The sequence below is a fragment of the Archocentrus centrarchus genome, chromosome 7 (assembly GCF_007364275.1).
Source record: "Archocentrus centrarchus isolate MPI-CPG fArcCen1 chromosome 7, fArcCen1, whole genome shotgun sequence".
NCBI classification, from domain to species: domain Eukaryota; kingdom Metazoa; phylum Chordata; class Actinopteri; order Cichliformes; family Cichlidae; genus Archocentrus; species Archocentrus centrarchus.
The window spans coordinates 33166177-33183090 of NC_044352.1; the positions used below are offsets into that span (position 1 = coordinate 33166177).

At 39.8% G+C, this 16914-nt stretch overlaps 1 protein-coding gene across 2 annotated transcripts in view; it reads right to left on the reverse strand.

Moving 5' to 3' along the window:
• slco4a1 (solute carrier organic anion transporter family, member 4A1) overlaps positions 1-16914 on the reverse strand; it is a 40285-nt gene that overhangs the window by 10127 nt on the left and 13244 nt on the right. Inside the window, exons 1-8 of one of the 2 annotated variants that reach the window (XM_030733076.1) lie at positions 11898-12029; positions 8830-9982; positions 5800-5890; positions 5063-5184; positions 4787-4898; positions 3136-3290; positions 2018-2288; positions 580-730 (exon numbers count right to left, since the gene is read on the reverse strand). In XM_030733076.1, the coding sequence (XP_030588936.1) occupies positions 580-730; positions 2018-2288; positions 3136-3290; positions 4787-4898; positions 5063-5184; positions 5800-5890; positions 8830-9667 (1740 nt within the window). In that variant the 5' untranslated portion in view covers positions 9668-9982; positions 11898-12029. Of the gene's footprint in view, positions 1-579; positions 731-2017; positions 2289-3135; positions 3291-4786; positions 4899-5062; positions 5185-5799; positions 5891-8829; positions 9983-11897; positions 12030-16914 lie in introns of those variants that run through there. The other variant, XM_030733077.1, reaches the window with a different exon arrangement.

Consider the following 16914-nt stretch of genomic DNA (forward strand, 5'->3'; position numbering starts at 1 on the left):
TGGTAATCATCTATGATACATACATTCATACATAATAAATTATATTAAATGCTATAGCAGCCAATGTAAATGGTAAATGGTAAATGGACTAGTTCTTATATAGCGCTTTTCTACTCAATCAGAGTACTCAAAGCGCTTATACAACCAGTCATGCAGTTATTCTTGTCTCTTATAAGCTATGCTATAATTCCAAGCACTTCATATAATTCACATTCTGTCAATAAAACACAAAAATACATCTGAATTTTGCTCTCAAGTGAGTGGCTCTGCTGCTTTTATGCTAACACTGATAAATGAAAATACTCTATGAAGTGAATTATTGGATTGGAAGTTGACGACACGTCCTGAGGCACAGAGGAAGTGCCTTTTTTTGCTCTTGAGCTTGAAATAACTGTAAAATATCCCAGTATTTCAGAACAGTCATATTGCCTCATTTCTGCAAAAGAATAAGTTTCAGGATATCATCGAAATATGAGAAACATAAAGTCATCTCCTTTATGTGCTCATGCTTTCTGCCATTACCCAATTTGTCCAGTACCTCAAGTGTAATTTCCCTCACGAGTAGAGTGTGAGCTGTACCTGTTTGCCCATTGAGTGATGGGTGTAGTTGATGGTTGTGCAGCCAGCGTGGCAAGGGGAGTAATACATCACTCCATCCGCCCCACACACTGGGTTGAAGAGCTCTCTGACACAACTACAACCTGCATTACAGCCCACATCTAAAGAAGAGCTGCAGATAGGAGGAAAAGGTGGGACAGAAACTGTTCCAGTGATCGATGCTCATATTAAACATGGCAAAGTTTAAAATAATGACATCAGTGTGTACAGTTTATTCTTATCCTGAGCCAAAAGATCAAGCTACAGACATTAAACAATGGTCTTAACAGTCTTCTTTAAATTGAGGTCCAGTCTGGCTACATGCACAGATGGACAAACGTACTTTTATAGTTAATGCAAAGAATTATGAGTGGTAAAGCACAAATCCCCAATCTAATTAACTCTATGAGTTCTGAATCATCATTGTAGTTAACCTCAACCTTAAAGCTTTGCAATCGGAAAATGTAATTTTTGTTTTATTAATCTGTTCTCCCAAGTCTCAGAAATCATGGAACAAATAAGAAAATTATTCTAACTTATATGCCTGACATCCCTCTCACTCAAATCAGTGATTATAATGCTTCGATGCTTTATTGCATTCTTGCACACTTAGAGACTTTGTCAGTTTTTAATGTCTATTGAAGTATCCTACTGCTGGGCAAAGGTGACTTACTATCCTGGCATAAGAGCAACACTTGGGTTCATTGGGTGAGTAGGCAGCAAGTGTGAAAGAAGAACAAAGTAAGAAACCTTCTGTTGTTTCTAACTTTCTAGAACCCATAAAGAACCCCTCAATGCCTTCCTTGCTTCCAGCATCCCCAACTCTAAACATGGTAGAGCACTGAGAAACATAATGGTGGTAGATGTCAAAATACAATCTGATTGGATTTAAAGGATTAAAATAACATTTAATATCTTTATATTCCATGCAGCAATACTATACAACAGATTTAGATCTTATCCTTAGATCTGATCGGTACTGTAGCTTATTCTATTCCATGGCAATACAACACAGACAGTTTGTTCTGTGCAACCTGGTGTTCCTGTTTCAAAACTCTTCTGGTCACATGAAGCTAAAACCTGCCAGTGAACACAATTTGAGTTACCCTAGTGCAGTGATATAGTGTGTAACTTTAAGTGCATAATAAGTGCTGCCATTGAAACAAAATGTAAATAATTTGGCATGGACTGTAATCTAACACGTGTTCACAGATAAGCAGTAAAGAAGAACCACCAGGGAGGCACTTCAGAGAAAACATCTAGTAGTGAGATTGTGTGGTGGTGAGTGTAAAATTTACCTGGCCAAACCTGAGAGACAGGAACTTTAACCTCTTAAAGAATAAAACTAACAATTGTCAAACTAATTTAAATGGATTCAACCATGACTAAAATAACTGAAGTTATTTGAAACACAGCCTACCTGTTTCTGAGGTGCAGTTTGCTGGGACTGTCATATATGTGTTTGTATGGGTCCAGTTGGTGTTTTGACTTCAGACCAGACTGGTAAGGCACTGTGATACCAGCCATGGGCACGTTGGGACAGTGGATGAGAAAGATGAAGATGGCAACTAGACTGACCATCGCACACACCATGCAGAAGCGGATGATACCTCGACAGCGCAGGTTCAACTTCTTCACAATGTAGCCACCCAAGAAGGTGCCCCCACCTCCTGCCGGTACCACCATATATCCTGGGAAGAGAAGGATAAAAGTATAAAGAATGAATATTGTTGGTGACCATCTTTCTTTTGGCACCCCATCATGTTGTCAAACACATCAATGACCCCCAAAGACCTCCAGAGTGAAAGAGGCATAAATCGATCCCAAACCATGAACAATGTCATCTGTATCATCTGTAGTTTTGGGGGTATCAGGGAGAATTCTCTAATTCTTTGCTTAATTTGAACATTTCAATTTGGAATTTTTGGAATGTGAGAGAGGACTCACGAAGGAAAGTTCAATCAAGAAGTGCAGAGGATTAGTAAGGAGGAGGTGAGGGGGCAGCTATAAAAAAGATGAAGAGTGGAAAGGCATTTAATAGCATACTGGTGGAGGTACAGAGAGACGTCTATGAGAGAGGGCAGTGGACTTTAACTAGATTGTTTAACACAATCTTGGAAAGTAAGGGGATGCCAGAGGAATGCAGACGTGTTCTGGTGCTGATTTTCAAGAACAATGATGTGCAGAGCTGTAACTATATGGGGATAAAGTTGATGAGCCATACCATGAAGAGGAGCTGGGTTAAGAAGAGTGGTGATGATCAGTGTATGGCTTCATGCCAAGAAAGAGCACTACATGAGGAATGTTAGGAGCAGCATTGTGTCTTTGTAGATCAAGAGAAAGCAAATGATTGGGTGTCAAGAGAGAAACTGTGGTACTGCATGAGGGAGTCATAAGTGGCAGAGAAGTATGTGAGGGTGATGCAGGGCATGAGGACAGCAACACAGTGGTGAGGTGTGCGGTAGGAGAGACAGATGGGTTCAAGGTGGGGTAGATTACATGTATAATGTGCACACCATGCGATGACTGGTCACTCACCAAACCATGTGGCAGCCTCTGATGCACTGAGACTGAACTGTGACTCCAAGAACTTTGGACCAAAGGTGGACATGCCAGCGATGAGGGTGGCCTCAGTAGCCCCAGCCAAACACAGGAACAGGAAGGTGGGATTTTTTAAGAGGAGCAGCACAGATCTGGAAATACACAGTAAGGTGGAGAGGGGGGAGAATCAGCAATGTGTGCAGCAACTGCAACTGAATAAGCTTAACTTCCATTTTCATTAAAGCACCCTGCAGTAATCTGAAGATGCTCTTAATATGAAGCAGATACACACCACAGTAGATCCAAAGATAAATAATCATGTTACATAACATGCTGTGTAACCCTCTGTAATCCCCACAGAGGGAGAGTAAAAGATGACATCACATTGTGGCTGCTGAGTTTATAATAAACATGGTTGTAAACTGGACATGAGCATGTCTGTCACTCATCTGTGATGTTCTGCATTCATAGCTGCCTGTCTAAGTGGGGTTAGCTTGAGGGTAAATCTACTAGCACTTGCATGTTGCACTCATCCCCACACTGATAAAGCTGTGTTACTGTAGCCCTACCAATACCAAATAGAAATAGCAGTGAAACCACCAGTAAATATGATAAGAGAGCCTACACGTAGTCGGAGATGACTATATCCCAGCCTCTGAGCAGGCTCTTTAGGTTAAAAGCACAACAGCCCACTTTAAAACTAAGATTTGCAGGAGTTAACAAAACAAAAATGAGACTACCTGTGTAAGTGTACAAAATAATTAAATGTAAGCCTGTGGGAATAAAAAGGTTTTACACTCGTTTTTGAATGTAGAAACAGTTCTGGTTGACCTCAGGTTATCCTCAACCTCACTTGTTTCAAAGAACTGAATGGCAGTGACTGAAAGCACCTTCAGCACACAGATCTAATTCTGAGAATAGTCAAAATCTGCAGCTGAAAGAAAATCATTTTCTCTAATTAGTAGTTAAGATTTATTTTCTGACAGGATGTACAGTTGCATGTTTAAAGAACACTCTCTTTCACTCAGTAAGTGTATGCTATTGTTAAAATTGAGGGCTCCATTACCTGGAAAACCTTTTAAACATACACCAGGGAATGATGTCTGATTAATATGTAGTAGGCTTTAACCTATCAATAATATTAGTAGGGCTAAAGGTGAGACTAGTTCAAAGTGAATCAATACAGCAGAGAAGGTAGGTGAAATAGGTGAGTCACAGGGCTAAAGACAGAACTGACTCTGCTGAAGAGGATTCTTGATATGCAGGAATGAGTAGAAATCAAGTCAGAATTATTTGTTTCTTGAAGCTTTAACAGCCTGCTGACACCTGTTTAGAGAGTTTCTTCACTTCCTTACAGCTGTCCTGCATTGTTGTCTGTGTGGCCAAGTAGACTCCTTTTAACCATGGCTTATGCTTTAATCTAGGGCAGTAGAAGAGCAGATACCAGTGCAAATAATGTTAAAAAAATTTAATGAATCTTCTGCATGTAACTACGATGGAGGAGACAGTGCTTGACAGTCAGCACAGTCTCTGTAAGCTATATTGAATTGGTCAGCAGTAGTCAATGTGCTTAGGTGAGTGCACTGAGCATAGACAGATGGCGACCATTAAAAACCCATCTACTATATCCATACTGAATCCTCTCTACCTTGGCATGTCTTTAACTGATTTGCCAAACTGAGGGTCTGAGGCAGTGGTGTGGCTTCCATCCTTAAGCTGGTGGGCCTCAGACACGCGCATGGCCACATACTCCTGAGAGCCTGCAGAACGACACATAGGTAGGTAGGAATGAGGCTGTACTGAAAATCCATGACATTACCAGAGTATCATCTAATGCAACACTCAGTGATATTACAATGCTATTTAATGCACTCCCTGTTATGAAAGGGTGTTTGTGTTTTCATGGCATGGACTTTGTTGGCACCTGGTAGTTGTCGTGGGTAGCCCAGGATGGGGAACGCTACCAGTAGAGCGGCCGCTCCTCCTGCTAAAAAGCCAATCCACCAAGCCCCGACCCAGTGAGGGTTCTCTGGAGTCATTTCTGTCCTGTAGCGTCACACACAAACACGTTTTTTTGAACCACTTGTCCTTTACAGATACTGACCTCTAAAGCATATGTGATGAGGGTGGTCTGTTCTATTATGTAGTGTTCTATTCTACATTCTTCCATCTCCTGTATTTTATATTCAGATCTTTGACTCTACTCTACCTTCTGCTTGTCAGCTTCATCTATTCTAGTTTCATTTCTAATTGGTTTTATTAAACTAAGTCAGTGATTTTGTAGCAGTTGTAGACATATCTAATCTATTACACATTAGTCTAATCATCTGTATTACACTACAGTATAGTCTGTTCTATTCTAGTAAGTTTGGGTAGGCTATAATCTAATCTTCTCCATTCTAGTCTGTTCAAGTTTTTTTTTTTTTTTTTAGAAATTAATCAGTTCTAATACACAGTACCAGTCAAAGGTTTGGACACACTCACCCATTCATATGAATGGGTGAGTGTGTCCAAACTTTCAACAGTTTTATTCTACTATTTTCTATTAGATGCTCAACCAGATAAGGATTAGCAGTGCCCCCACTCAGTTCTGTTCTATTATACTGTTGTCTTTTTTTAGCCAGTTATCCTTGTACATTCTGCCAACCAAAGCTGACTCACGTTAGATGGATCTCAGTGTACATGTTGAGGAAGTAACCTCCCAGCAGGTAACCCGCTGCTGGGCCCACAATGGCTGCTGTGTAGAAGATCCCTGGGGGGAAAGAAAGACCACAGACACAGAGCCAGGGTGTGTCAGTACATTGACTCCAGTGTCTACCTCCTGTTTCCTACTTACCTCTTCCTGTCCTACAGGTTAAAAGGGCCATTGTTCTTTATATGGGCTCTGTATCTAAAAAGTTCATGTTTCATAGGAAAACAAGAGAGCTGTTGGTTGTGATATACTGGAACGGAAACTAATTTGGCTGTAGGTCAACCATCACTGAGCTGATCAAAACAAGAGGAACAGCAAAAGGCACAACTTTCCTAGCCAAGCATCATACATGCGTAGTTTGTTTTTCATGCATTCAATGGTTGTTAATATATGCTTCAGAACTGGTGTGCCCATGTGCAAGTGGCTGTTTGTAAGGTTGGGGTTTATGTCATCTTTGAAGATTTATTATAAGCACACTGGAATTTATTAACCACTCAACCTAGATGGAAAGATGTCTAAAGTTAAGCTAAATATTAATATATACTATTTCTTCAAATTCATGAACAATAAAAAAGTTAAAATTTAAAAAATTTTCTGCAACACTTTGTAAAACTTTGCCCAATGAATACTCATACAAGTTGCAAAATAATTGGCTAAATAAGGGGTGACAATCAGTTAAAGTTAATTGGAAGAAAATTAATGGATGAGTGGCACAGTACACCAATTTTTTTCATCAAATAGACATCGCTAAACATTTTTGTCAACACTGACAGAAAATCAAAAATTGTGTCTGGAACTTTCTGTACACATTTGCCTAATGAATACTCATACTGAGTTTCAGAAGAATTGGCCAACAAAATAAGGGAGTAGTGATTGAAGTTTAACATCAATGAACAGCTTCCTTAAAAATTTTGAAAACTGGTAAAAATTAAAAAACAGAAAATCTGTCTCCAAATCTTTGTAGAATTGTGCCAATTAATACTCATGCCAAGTTTCAGAAGAGTTGTCTTATAAATAAGGAAAGAGTACCCATTGAAGTTAAACATCAATCTACAGAATTTCTTGAAAGTTTAGGAAAAAAAATGAAAAAGTCAAATATCAGAAATTCATCTGCAGCATTTTGTAAAGATTGAGAAGTGAGACACTACTCGTGTTTGTGTGTTTTGATAATATTAATGTGCTCTGCTGCCATTTGAAATGGACAAGAGTGAAAAAGGGTGGTGACAGGAGCCTAGAGGGCAGCAGATTGCAGTTAATGGCAGCAGGCAGTGATTGTGCTGAATACGTACATTTGAGGCACATTTGGCTGCTTCTACCCAATAAGCACTTTCAACTGTGTCCAGTTTCATCTAAATAGAGTTAACAAATTCAATTCTGGATGGTTGCTGGTAGTTAGAGTCGTATTATAACGTCATTATTAAGACATATATTTTATCTGATCCTAGAGGAAAAGATTACACTTCAACATGATAACAAGGATAGCAGAGGGACAGAGTGGTGCAACATGGCAGGCAACTGGTGAGAGATTCAGATTATATATCTGCTTGTGCACCTGCACCTGCAAAAGGCATGGAGTTATTGCTAAAAGATGCAGCTGGAATTGTGTTGAATGCTGTTTGCACATGCATTGTCATTATTCTATGTAATCAAAGTTCTGTCAAATCAACATTAAAATAGAGCAATCACTGCCCCACTGCCAAAATGAAACTGCGGCCTTAAAAACCTTGTATGAGCTAAACAAGATGACCATGTCAACAGAGAATACAAAACAGTACAGAAGACTCACTAGGAAAAATAACAAAGAAAATGGAAGGTCCACATAGGGCAGCACAATTGGTAGAAAACATTTATTTCTGATTTGATTTTTAATCTGTTTAATCTGTGAACAAAAAATAACCAGCAACCAATTAATTAAAAATCTAGTGAGTTAATTCAAGTAACTTTTCAAAAAGAGTAGTGGTTTGATTTTTTTTTTAATGAATTTACTTTGATTAATTTTCAGTGCTTTCAAACATCTAATAGACAATCAAATTCATTACAACTTCAGAGTGTCCCATGCTTATAAAATGACAAAGTCCTTCTAGAAGTAAGACCTGCCTTTGGCAGTCATCTTGACAGGAACTTCAAGCAGTTTTTTCACACTAAGAATTAGCCCCTATCTAAATGAATAAGCAGCAGTAACTGGCATATTAAATGCAATTATGGTATGGTTTAAGAGCTTATAGTTCCAGGGTATATTTGTACCAGGCATGCAAAGCTTTTTACTGCATTATGGCTTTAAGACATTTACATGTTTAATGTCTCAGGCTCATCCCAACAGTGCATGTGAACAAATGCCATGGTATATCACTTTATGGATCTGGTAAGCTAAGAAAAACATATGCCTACTTATATATTACTTTACAATCATTATTAGTATTTATGCCTGCTGCCACACTATCGTTTAACTGTTCAGAAATCTAGAAACTGGATTTCTGGGGCCAGGGCCAGGAAAACTGCAATATTTGCTGTTATGTAATTTTTCCATACATTTCTATAGTATTTATACTGTCATCCAGTTTAGCTAGTTATTTGAGGTTCATGAGTATGCTAAACTAGCAAACGTGTTACCCAGTGAGCAGCCTTTTGTTTGAAAGGCTGTTGGAGATATTAGCTAACCCCAGCTCTGTTTCCTGCTTTCAAAAAAAATTATTTTTTATCCTACATCCTATGGATGAACTTTACCACTTTATTTTTTTTCACTTCTAACAGCTTGTTGAGAGAATCCAGTGTAAAATCATTTAGAATTACATACTGTACTTTTGGCCTGTAATACCAAACTACATGTTTGGCATGAGAGAGATGAGAATATATTAACAATACATCTTTTGATTTTTTTGGCATAAGTAATAATTGATCCACATTTTTCAGAAGAAGCAGTGAACATACAGTTATAATCAATTGCAAAGAAAAAGAAGAACAGTGTGCTTGCTGCTATTACTGGTGACGTTTGGACTCACCTATGTAAACAGGCGCATAGTTGGAGTTGACATTCTCATCCAGGTATGTGACCCCTAATGTGTAGAGAGGCGTAGCACCGATACCGTGCAGAAATTGGCCCAGCATGAACACAAAGCGATAGCTAGACAGTCCTCCTCTCTCTTTGTTCTGGCACGGGCTGGTACGGTTAGCAGAGCACATTCCTGTTTGCTCAGGTAGACTGACCTGATAGGGAGGTGTGGTGAAGTGAGGCAAGGCAAACATCAGAGAACCCAATGCCATGATCAGTACTCCCCATCCCAGCCAGCGGGGCTTGTGACCCGTACCACCAAAGTAACTGACAAAAGCCAGGCACACACATGCAGCGATGTCATAGGAACTGGCGATGAGGCCAGCCTGGTAGCTGCGCAGGTCAAAGCGTCGCTCGATGGAAGTGATCACTGTGTTAATAAAGCCATTGATTATCATCCCCTGGAGGAAAGAGGCCACACAAAGGAAGAACAACACCCACCGAGGAGTGTTGAAAACTTGTATGCCTTTGGGGGTCAGAGCTCCCCAGCCACACAGCTGATCTGTGTTAGCAGAGATCAACTTTAGCCCAATAGGAGTCTCTGCATTGGATCTTGTTTCCCCCCCATATATTGGCCCAGGAAGCGTCGAAGCCCCGGTGAAAATTAGGGTGTCATCAGCTACGGGGCTGTCAGGGTTTCTGGAACCAGAGCCTATGGGGCTGCCTGTCTGGGAATCCGCAGGACTAGGGGTGTCCAAAGAGGGGCCCCTGCTGAGAGGACAGTCCTGCAGGTCCAGGAGCTCCTGTTTGGAGCTAAAAGAGGTGTCGGCATTTAGCAAGACTGGCATCGCCCCTCTGAGGGGCACTGTGTGGGTCCTGTGAGGATGATTCTATGAACTGAGGAGATAGATCAATATTTACCACCACCAAAAAACGAAAGCAAAACAAAAATGAATTGAAATAACAAAGGGTCAAGAAGAATTTATTGTGGTAGGGTCTCAGTCAGGCTTGTCTTGGAAATGGTCTACTCTTGTCTTGTATTTTGCACCACATGTGTCCACAGTTTTGAGTATTTGTTTAGGCTCTTCACATCCTCCTTTTTATCTGCAGAAGGTTGCATAGGGTGGAAAGATGGCTTTGTGACAGTGATGAGTAAAAGCATCCTGAGGAGAGAAAGAAAAAAAAATGAATACATTAATAAAGAAACTATCACTCTTAAGTATTCACTAAAGCTTTTAAGTTTTGGATGACAAATGTAAATCTGAATTCAGGCAATCAACACTGTGATCCTGACTGCTGCTTAATATTTTACCAAATGTATGACACACACACACACAGCTACACGGACTTTAAATGACTCCTGGTGAATACGTTTGCCTTCCAAAACACGTTGAAACAAAAAACAAAAAAAAACTGCTCTATCTACAACGATATTATCAGATGTTACACACAGATACACAGGTTTACACAATACCAATAAAACCTCAAAGTACACACTGGTAATGAATCATAAATATTGTTACTCTGCTCCAATAATTACAAATACAAATTTCCTTAGCACGGCAGCACGGTGGCGCAGTGGTTAGCACTGCTGCCTCACAGTTAGAATACCATCTGGAAGGCCTGGGTTTGATTCCACCTTGGCCCAGGCCTCTCCCTCTCTCTGTGTGGAGTTTGCATGTTCTCCCCGTGCTTGCGTGGGTTTCCTCCGGGTACTCCGGTTTCCTCCCACATTCCAAAGACATGCACTTACTGGGGTTAGGTTAATTGGCTAATCTAAATTGCCCATAGGTGTGAATGAGAGCATGAATGTGAGTGTGAAAGGTTGTCTGTCCCTCTGTGTTGGCCCTGTAACAGGCTGGCGACCTGTTCAGGGTGTACCCTGCCTCTCGCCCTATGACAGCTGGGATAGGCTCCAGCCCCCCCGCGACCCTTAACAGGATGTGCGGAAGCGAATGGATGGATGGATGGAAATTTCCTTAACACATTACACAGACAAAAATATACAGTACACAATTTTATAAATGTATACTTGCAATCTAAAGGTTTATTATAATTGGTACAATGTATTTATTTAGGTTGCCTTCATTCACGTTGAAATGCAAAGTTGAACATTGCAAACATTACTAATCCTCATATTCTGCATATTCCACAATGGGAGAGTTTAATTGGTTACAATAACAAAACAGAAGCGGATTAATGAGATATAAAAACAACACAATATTTAACACACTTCAGTCAGAATATTACATACAATACTCAACCTGTAGCATTGCAGGTATACGTCATAATCAAGCAATGTTTCTGTTAGTTTCCCAGCCAGCTTAGACTTTGAGAGCCACTCATCATATGTTTTGTGTACCATAACATGTACACAAGTACAGTATGTAACTGTGCACAATCCCTCACCTCAACTATAACTGACCATGGCAGATGACTGCCCCTCCCTGAGCCTGGTTCTGCTGGAGGTTTCTTCCTGTTAAAAGGGAAATTTTCCGTTCCACTGTTGCAAAGTGCTTGCTCATAGGGGGTTGTTTTGATTGTTGGGGTTATCTCTATATTATTGTAGGGTCTGAATGCCTTGAGGGGACTGTTTGTTGTGATTTGGCAGTTGTGATAGTAATTGAATTGAACTGAAGGGGCTGTAACAATGGCAAAACTTTAAAACAGAAAAAAAAAAGGGGGGGGGGGGGGGGGTACTTTGCTCATTCACCAAATTCCTCAAATAAATAACTGGAGGTATATTTGGAGGAGTAGGTGCGGCTTTCTTTTCCAAAAACAAAGAGGCAAAATAACACTCAAAACAGACACTTCTAGCAACACTATAAATTATTTACAAAACCAATGTGTGACTACTTCTGCACAAATATCATGGAAAGCAATGCTTCTCAACTAGCTTTTTTTACTGCTACACTAAAAAATGTAAATCCTCTACCTTTCCTGTACACAGCATTTCATTATCATTTCATCTTAATTGACAACCCCTGTGAATTATATAATTTTTTGTAATAGTTACACACAAAACAGTAAAAATATATAATAAACACAATTATAAATAGAACTGGTTTAGCCTCCTACCTCCATTTCTGCATATGATAGCCAACAGGTCTGGTCACAGTTATTAGTGCAGATACATGAAAGCATTGGCCAGAGATGGACTAAGAGTGACAGGTTGAAATAAAGATGCACAGTTAGAGAGACGTATTTCCATGCTAGGACCTAAGCTCATGACTCAAAGCCTCTTATAACTGAAGCAGCACATCAGCAAATTCCCACACACCCACCCATTCTTCCCAATCAGTGGAGTCCTGCAGGCAGCCTGGAGGGAGGGAGGGGAGTGCTGCCAGTTTACATAATCCACCTGAGACTAACTGCTCACTAAAGAGGAGAAAATTTCTAAGTACATAGAAATGGCTGTAGCTGAGGAGGTACAGCAGGTCGCCTACTAATTGGAAGGTTGGTGGTTCAATCCCTGACTGCTCCAGTCTGCGTGCCAAAATATAATTGGGCAAGATACTGAATCTCAATTTCCTGAGGGAGTGGGAGCCTTTCCCAGGTATCGTAAGGCAAGATGTCATACTCAAAACACTATACAGAAAACAAATTCAACTAAGGAAAACAAACCAGTAACCAAGAACATGAATATTTGGAAGATACAAGAGAAAAAGTGAACAGCACATTGCAAGTAAAACAAGCAATATTTGTAATTGGTGATAAATACAAAGATGAAATGTAAATTGTACAATCTAATTGTACATTCTTTATAATGACAATAAAGGCATTCTATTCTATTCTACTCTATCCTAAACAGTGAGCAAACTGAACATAACAGAACTTAAGAGTCCAAAAAGATAAGACAAGTGACCCTGAAGCCTAACACATGGAAACCAAATATTCCTTCTGAGAGAAATTATGCCAGCTTCAAAAGAATGTGTGAGTCAGAGGCTGGAAGATATGGTGCTTTGACTGACAACGTAGCAATGTCAGCCTTTCTAAAAGCAAGTCTGGCTACTCAGTAGCCAATTTGGTAACTCCTCCAGATTCAATATTTATTGTACCACATCTATCTAAATGACATTTTTGACCCAGTTTTAGTTTTAGAAATTTTTTTAAAGAGGTTTTACAATTTTTTGCTGAAGCACTGTTTTCCAATTTTTTTCACAATTAAAACTTGGGTTTAGAGCTGGTTTTAGAATTAGGTTTATGTTAACATTTTGGTCCTCAATTATTAGGCTAAATATAGAGGTACGAGGCTTGGGGATACATTAAAGCTATCTGTACAAACTTCCCCATATGTGGAAGTGCGCACACACACACACACACACACACACACACACACACACACACACACACACACACACACACACACAGTGGATCCGTCAGTAAGCAGGCACAATAGCAGAAAGAGTGACAACAGAAAACAACTTTTAGCCAAAATAAGAGAACTGCCTATCCAAAAGGCCTCAAGCTTGGCACAACACTTACTTGGTTTTCCACAATAAGTCTGAAAAATTCAATTGGATGGGATAAATCCTGTGACAACCAACAGATGGAAGGACAAATTGAAATTGTTGGTAGGATTGGCAGCCAGTTTTAGCCAAGTGCTTCTTACTTTGGGTAAAATCTTCCATGGTATAGATTTGCAAGTTGCTACAAGCATTCCTCAACCATTTTGGGCCATACACTATGGCATAAAACACTAGGGTTCTAGCCACTGGGCTGAGAATTTCAGTGGAACCATTCGCTGTCATAACAGTTTGCTAGCGACGCGGCCATTAGCATTAGCAGGTGGCTGTTTGTGGTCCTATTGGTACGTTCGGTACCGGTAGGGGACCACCAACACCCCACCTCCAATTGTCATATGATCACACCAGCCTGTGGACAAAAGTATTGGGCCAAACATCTTAAAGGCAGCCAATTTAGGTGTTTTTAGTCCCATTACCACAGGTGTATAAAGTAGCCTCCTCAAAATCAGTCAGCTCTTTAGAACATCCTATTCTTTCACAAATCTGCCATGTAAAGGCATGGCAATGGGACCGAAAACACCTGAATTCAACATGCACAATACTTTTTTCCATATGGTGTATATAAAAAACAGAAAATATGAAAACAGATATATAAGAGAGTGTTTTATGGATATGGTCAAAAAACAGGAACCCATGCAGCAAGGGAAATATAGGCAGTATTAAAGTTTAGCACATATTCAGCAAACTCCATAAACACTGTGTTCATGTGTGCGAAATAAAATACTGTCTCACTGTTGGTAACTGCAACTTTTTTTGCACTAAAGCTAACATGCCTAAAAAGTTATAGAGGACAGCCCCCCCAGCTCATTACTCTACATGAACATCACTGAGAACAGAACACAAGCGGGTCCTGACAAGCAAATCTGTTTGCTGAACAACACAGAATGAATGGGAGTATACAACCACACTGCAACGAGCTGTTGTCTGTTCAGTGGATCGCTCATGATAAGTAGGAGTAATAAGGTTTTGAAGGGAAGCCAGAGTGTAAAATCTTATTATGTTTCACAGGCAAGCTGATTGACGTCCAAATGAAATTAAGGCTTCTTTCCACATTGTAAGTTGAATGGATGTGCCCTTCAGAAGAATTTCTAAGTTTATAGACTGAGTTTTAATACATTATCATCAGTAATGACCCTAAACCTATGTAAGATTTTTTGTTTTATATTTGTACATCTTCAGGGGGCAAAGAAGGTAATCATTCTGACATTTATCAAAAACTATTTGTTTATTTATTTTGTTTTTTCAAAAAGGTTTTCTCTTTTCTCCAGGACTTGGGCCTAGGGTTTAGAGATAGGATTGAGGTTGTTCCAAATGATGACTTAGCCCTCAGGGGATTAATATCCACCAGACTGCCAATGACCTATATAGGATTAGGAATAGGGTTGGGTTTTGTTTTAGCCACATACTAAATAAACCATTTTTCATGCATTTATTTTAGCAGGACAATATATTTTTAAATTATTCTTATTATTTTTTTACATTTTGGTGTTGCAAATAGGGAAAATGCTATAAAACAACAAGGGACAATAATATAACTCAGGGTGGGCAATTAATTTTCCCAAGGGGCCACACGAGAAATCTGGACAACAGTGGAGGGCACCTTATAAAGAGATAAAAACTAATATTGAGCGAAACTGAGCTCAGCTTACAGCTGTGTCTCTCCACAGCAGTTCCATTTTCTCATGTGGACTCTTGAGAAAATGAATAGTCCACCCCTGACCTAACTCAAATCCTACCCCTAACCGTAACCCACTGGTTGTTAAGAGGTTAAAAGGTATCAGGAGAGGCCGGGAGTTGGACCACAATCAGGTGATGATAAGATGACAAGAAGTGGGAGTGTTTTGAAAGTTGAACCAGGCCACTCTGTTAACAATGCACTACAGTGAGGTAACACCTTCCTGTCCAACTGTTTGTTTGTCTGAAGCCAGAAATGGAATAGTTCTCAATGGGTTATTCTTTCTCATGTCATTCCTATCCAATTCTCCATCACGCCTTTTCATTTCTGTTTTCAAACTGAGATCAGAGTGGGGAGCTGCAATATTAATAAAGCAACATGCTCTGCCTTACCTACCGGGTCCTTTATCTTCACAGCAGAAACTTATTTGTTTTGGAATGGGGAGTCTTTCCTCCTCTGTGGTACACAAAGGTTTTTGAAGTATCAAGAGGAAGTCTCTCATGTGGTTATTACAACAGACTTAGATGAAGCCTAAACTGTCAATCTCACACGGAAACACCACTGGTGTTTGTGTGCACCGCTGTGAGATGTCACTACAAAAGAAACAATATTTACTCTGGCAGATCATTGGTCTGGTAAAACTCTAAGCAGACTGTGGGACTCACTGTGAGACTCACTGTGTCAGCTGTGAGAATAAGTAACCCTGTTTGAACCTACTGATGATGTAATTCCAGGAACCTGCTCTTTCAGTCTTAAATTAGAAAACCATACATTCCTAAACGGAACTACAGCAGCATTGTGCATTTGGCCTTGTTGAACCTTTGCATGTCAGGCTAATGTTACATACATCTTTTGTGGGAGACAAGGTAAGCAACCTTAATAACAACCTGAGAGCTCTTAGTTTTTTGTCTTATTTTCTTTTGTACATGGTAGCAACAAACACAAGTCTGAACTTTTAACCTTGAAATTGTGAGTCATGTGTGTCATTTTCCTGTTTTTTAATCCCGAGAAACACAGAGGTGTTGGAAGCTCTTTTTATTGCTTATTTAACCACAAGTTGCAACCACAAGGTCTGAAAAACTGAAGGAGACTCAAAACCTCCACACATGGCAAAGTGTGTCTTCATAATCCTCCTGATTCTAAATTACAAAACAAACCTTATGTTTTGCTCAATATGAGCTGAAAATAGCATCCAAAATCATGAACTCATCAGGGGTTTACTGAGGTCATGGAAAAAAAGAGCCGAGTTCAATCTTCTCATTTTTTAAAAGTGAATATAAAACTATCAAATCAACTGAGATGCCCATACTGAACGTATATGAAAATTAGTGCACATATTAATAGCCCAGCAAGCTGTCATTCTAGTCAGTAAGTGGTACAGTAGTTGCTCATTTTACAGTAGGCAGGATAATCTAACTATGTGGCACCCCACTGTCACTGTGGGGAATTAATGCAATGGGACAACACTGACCGGATAGTGGTCTTCTGCTTGGCTGCAGCTTAGAGAGCAAAACACCAACAAGCCCCACATGCAACAGACAGGAATACCATTTGTCCCTTACCTCTACAACACTGAATCATCACTGCTGTCTGCTATTCTGCTATTCCTTCTCTTCCCTTTATAATTCCATACTCAAGTGACAATATGAACATTGAACATGATTGCGGGTAAAGAAGCGCAGGTAGTCGAGCTCCCCCCTTCCTCAACTGAAGCTGGAAGAACATTTGTATGGTGTGTAAATCATTTTGTATTATTTTCCATCCAGTGGTTTGAATAAACACACACAAGGGGAAGTAAGTCCATGCAGTGCAACAGTACACAGAGTGTTCATCATAACACTTTTAAAAACAGGAACCTGATGATATTCAGCAGAGCTGCAGTTGAGCTTTTACT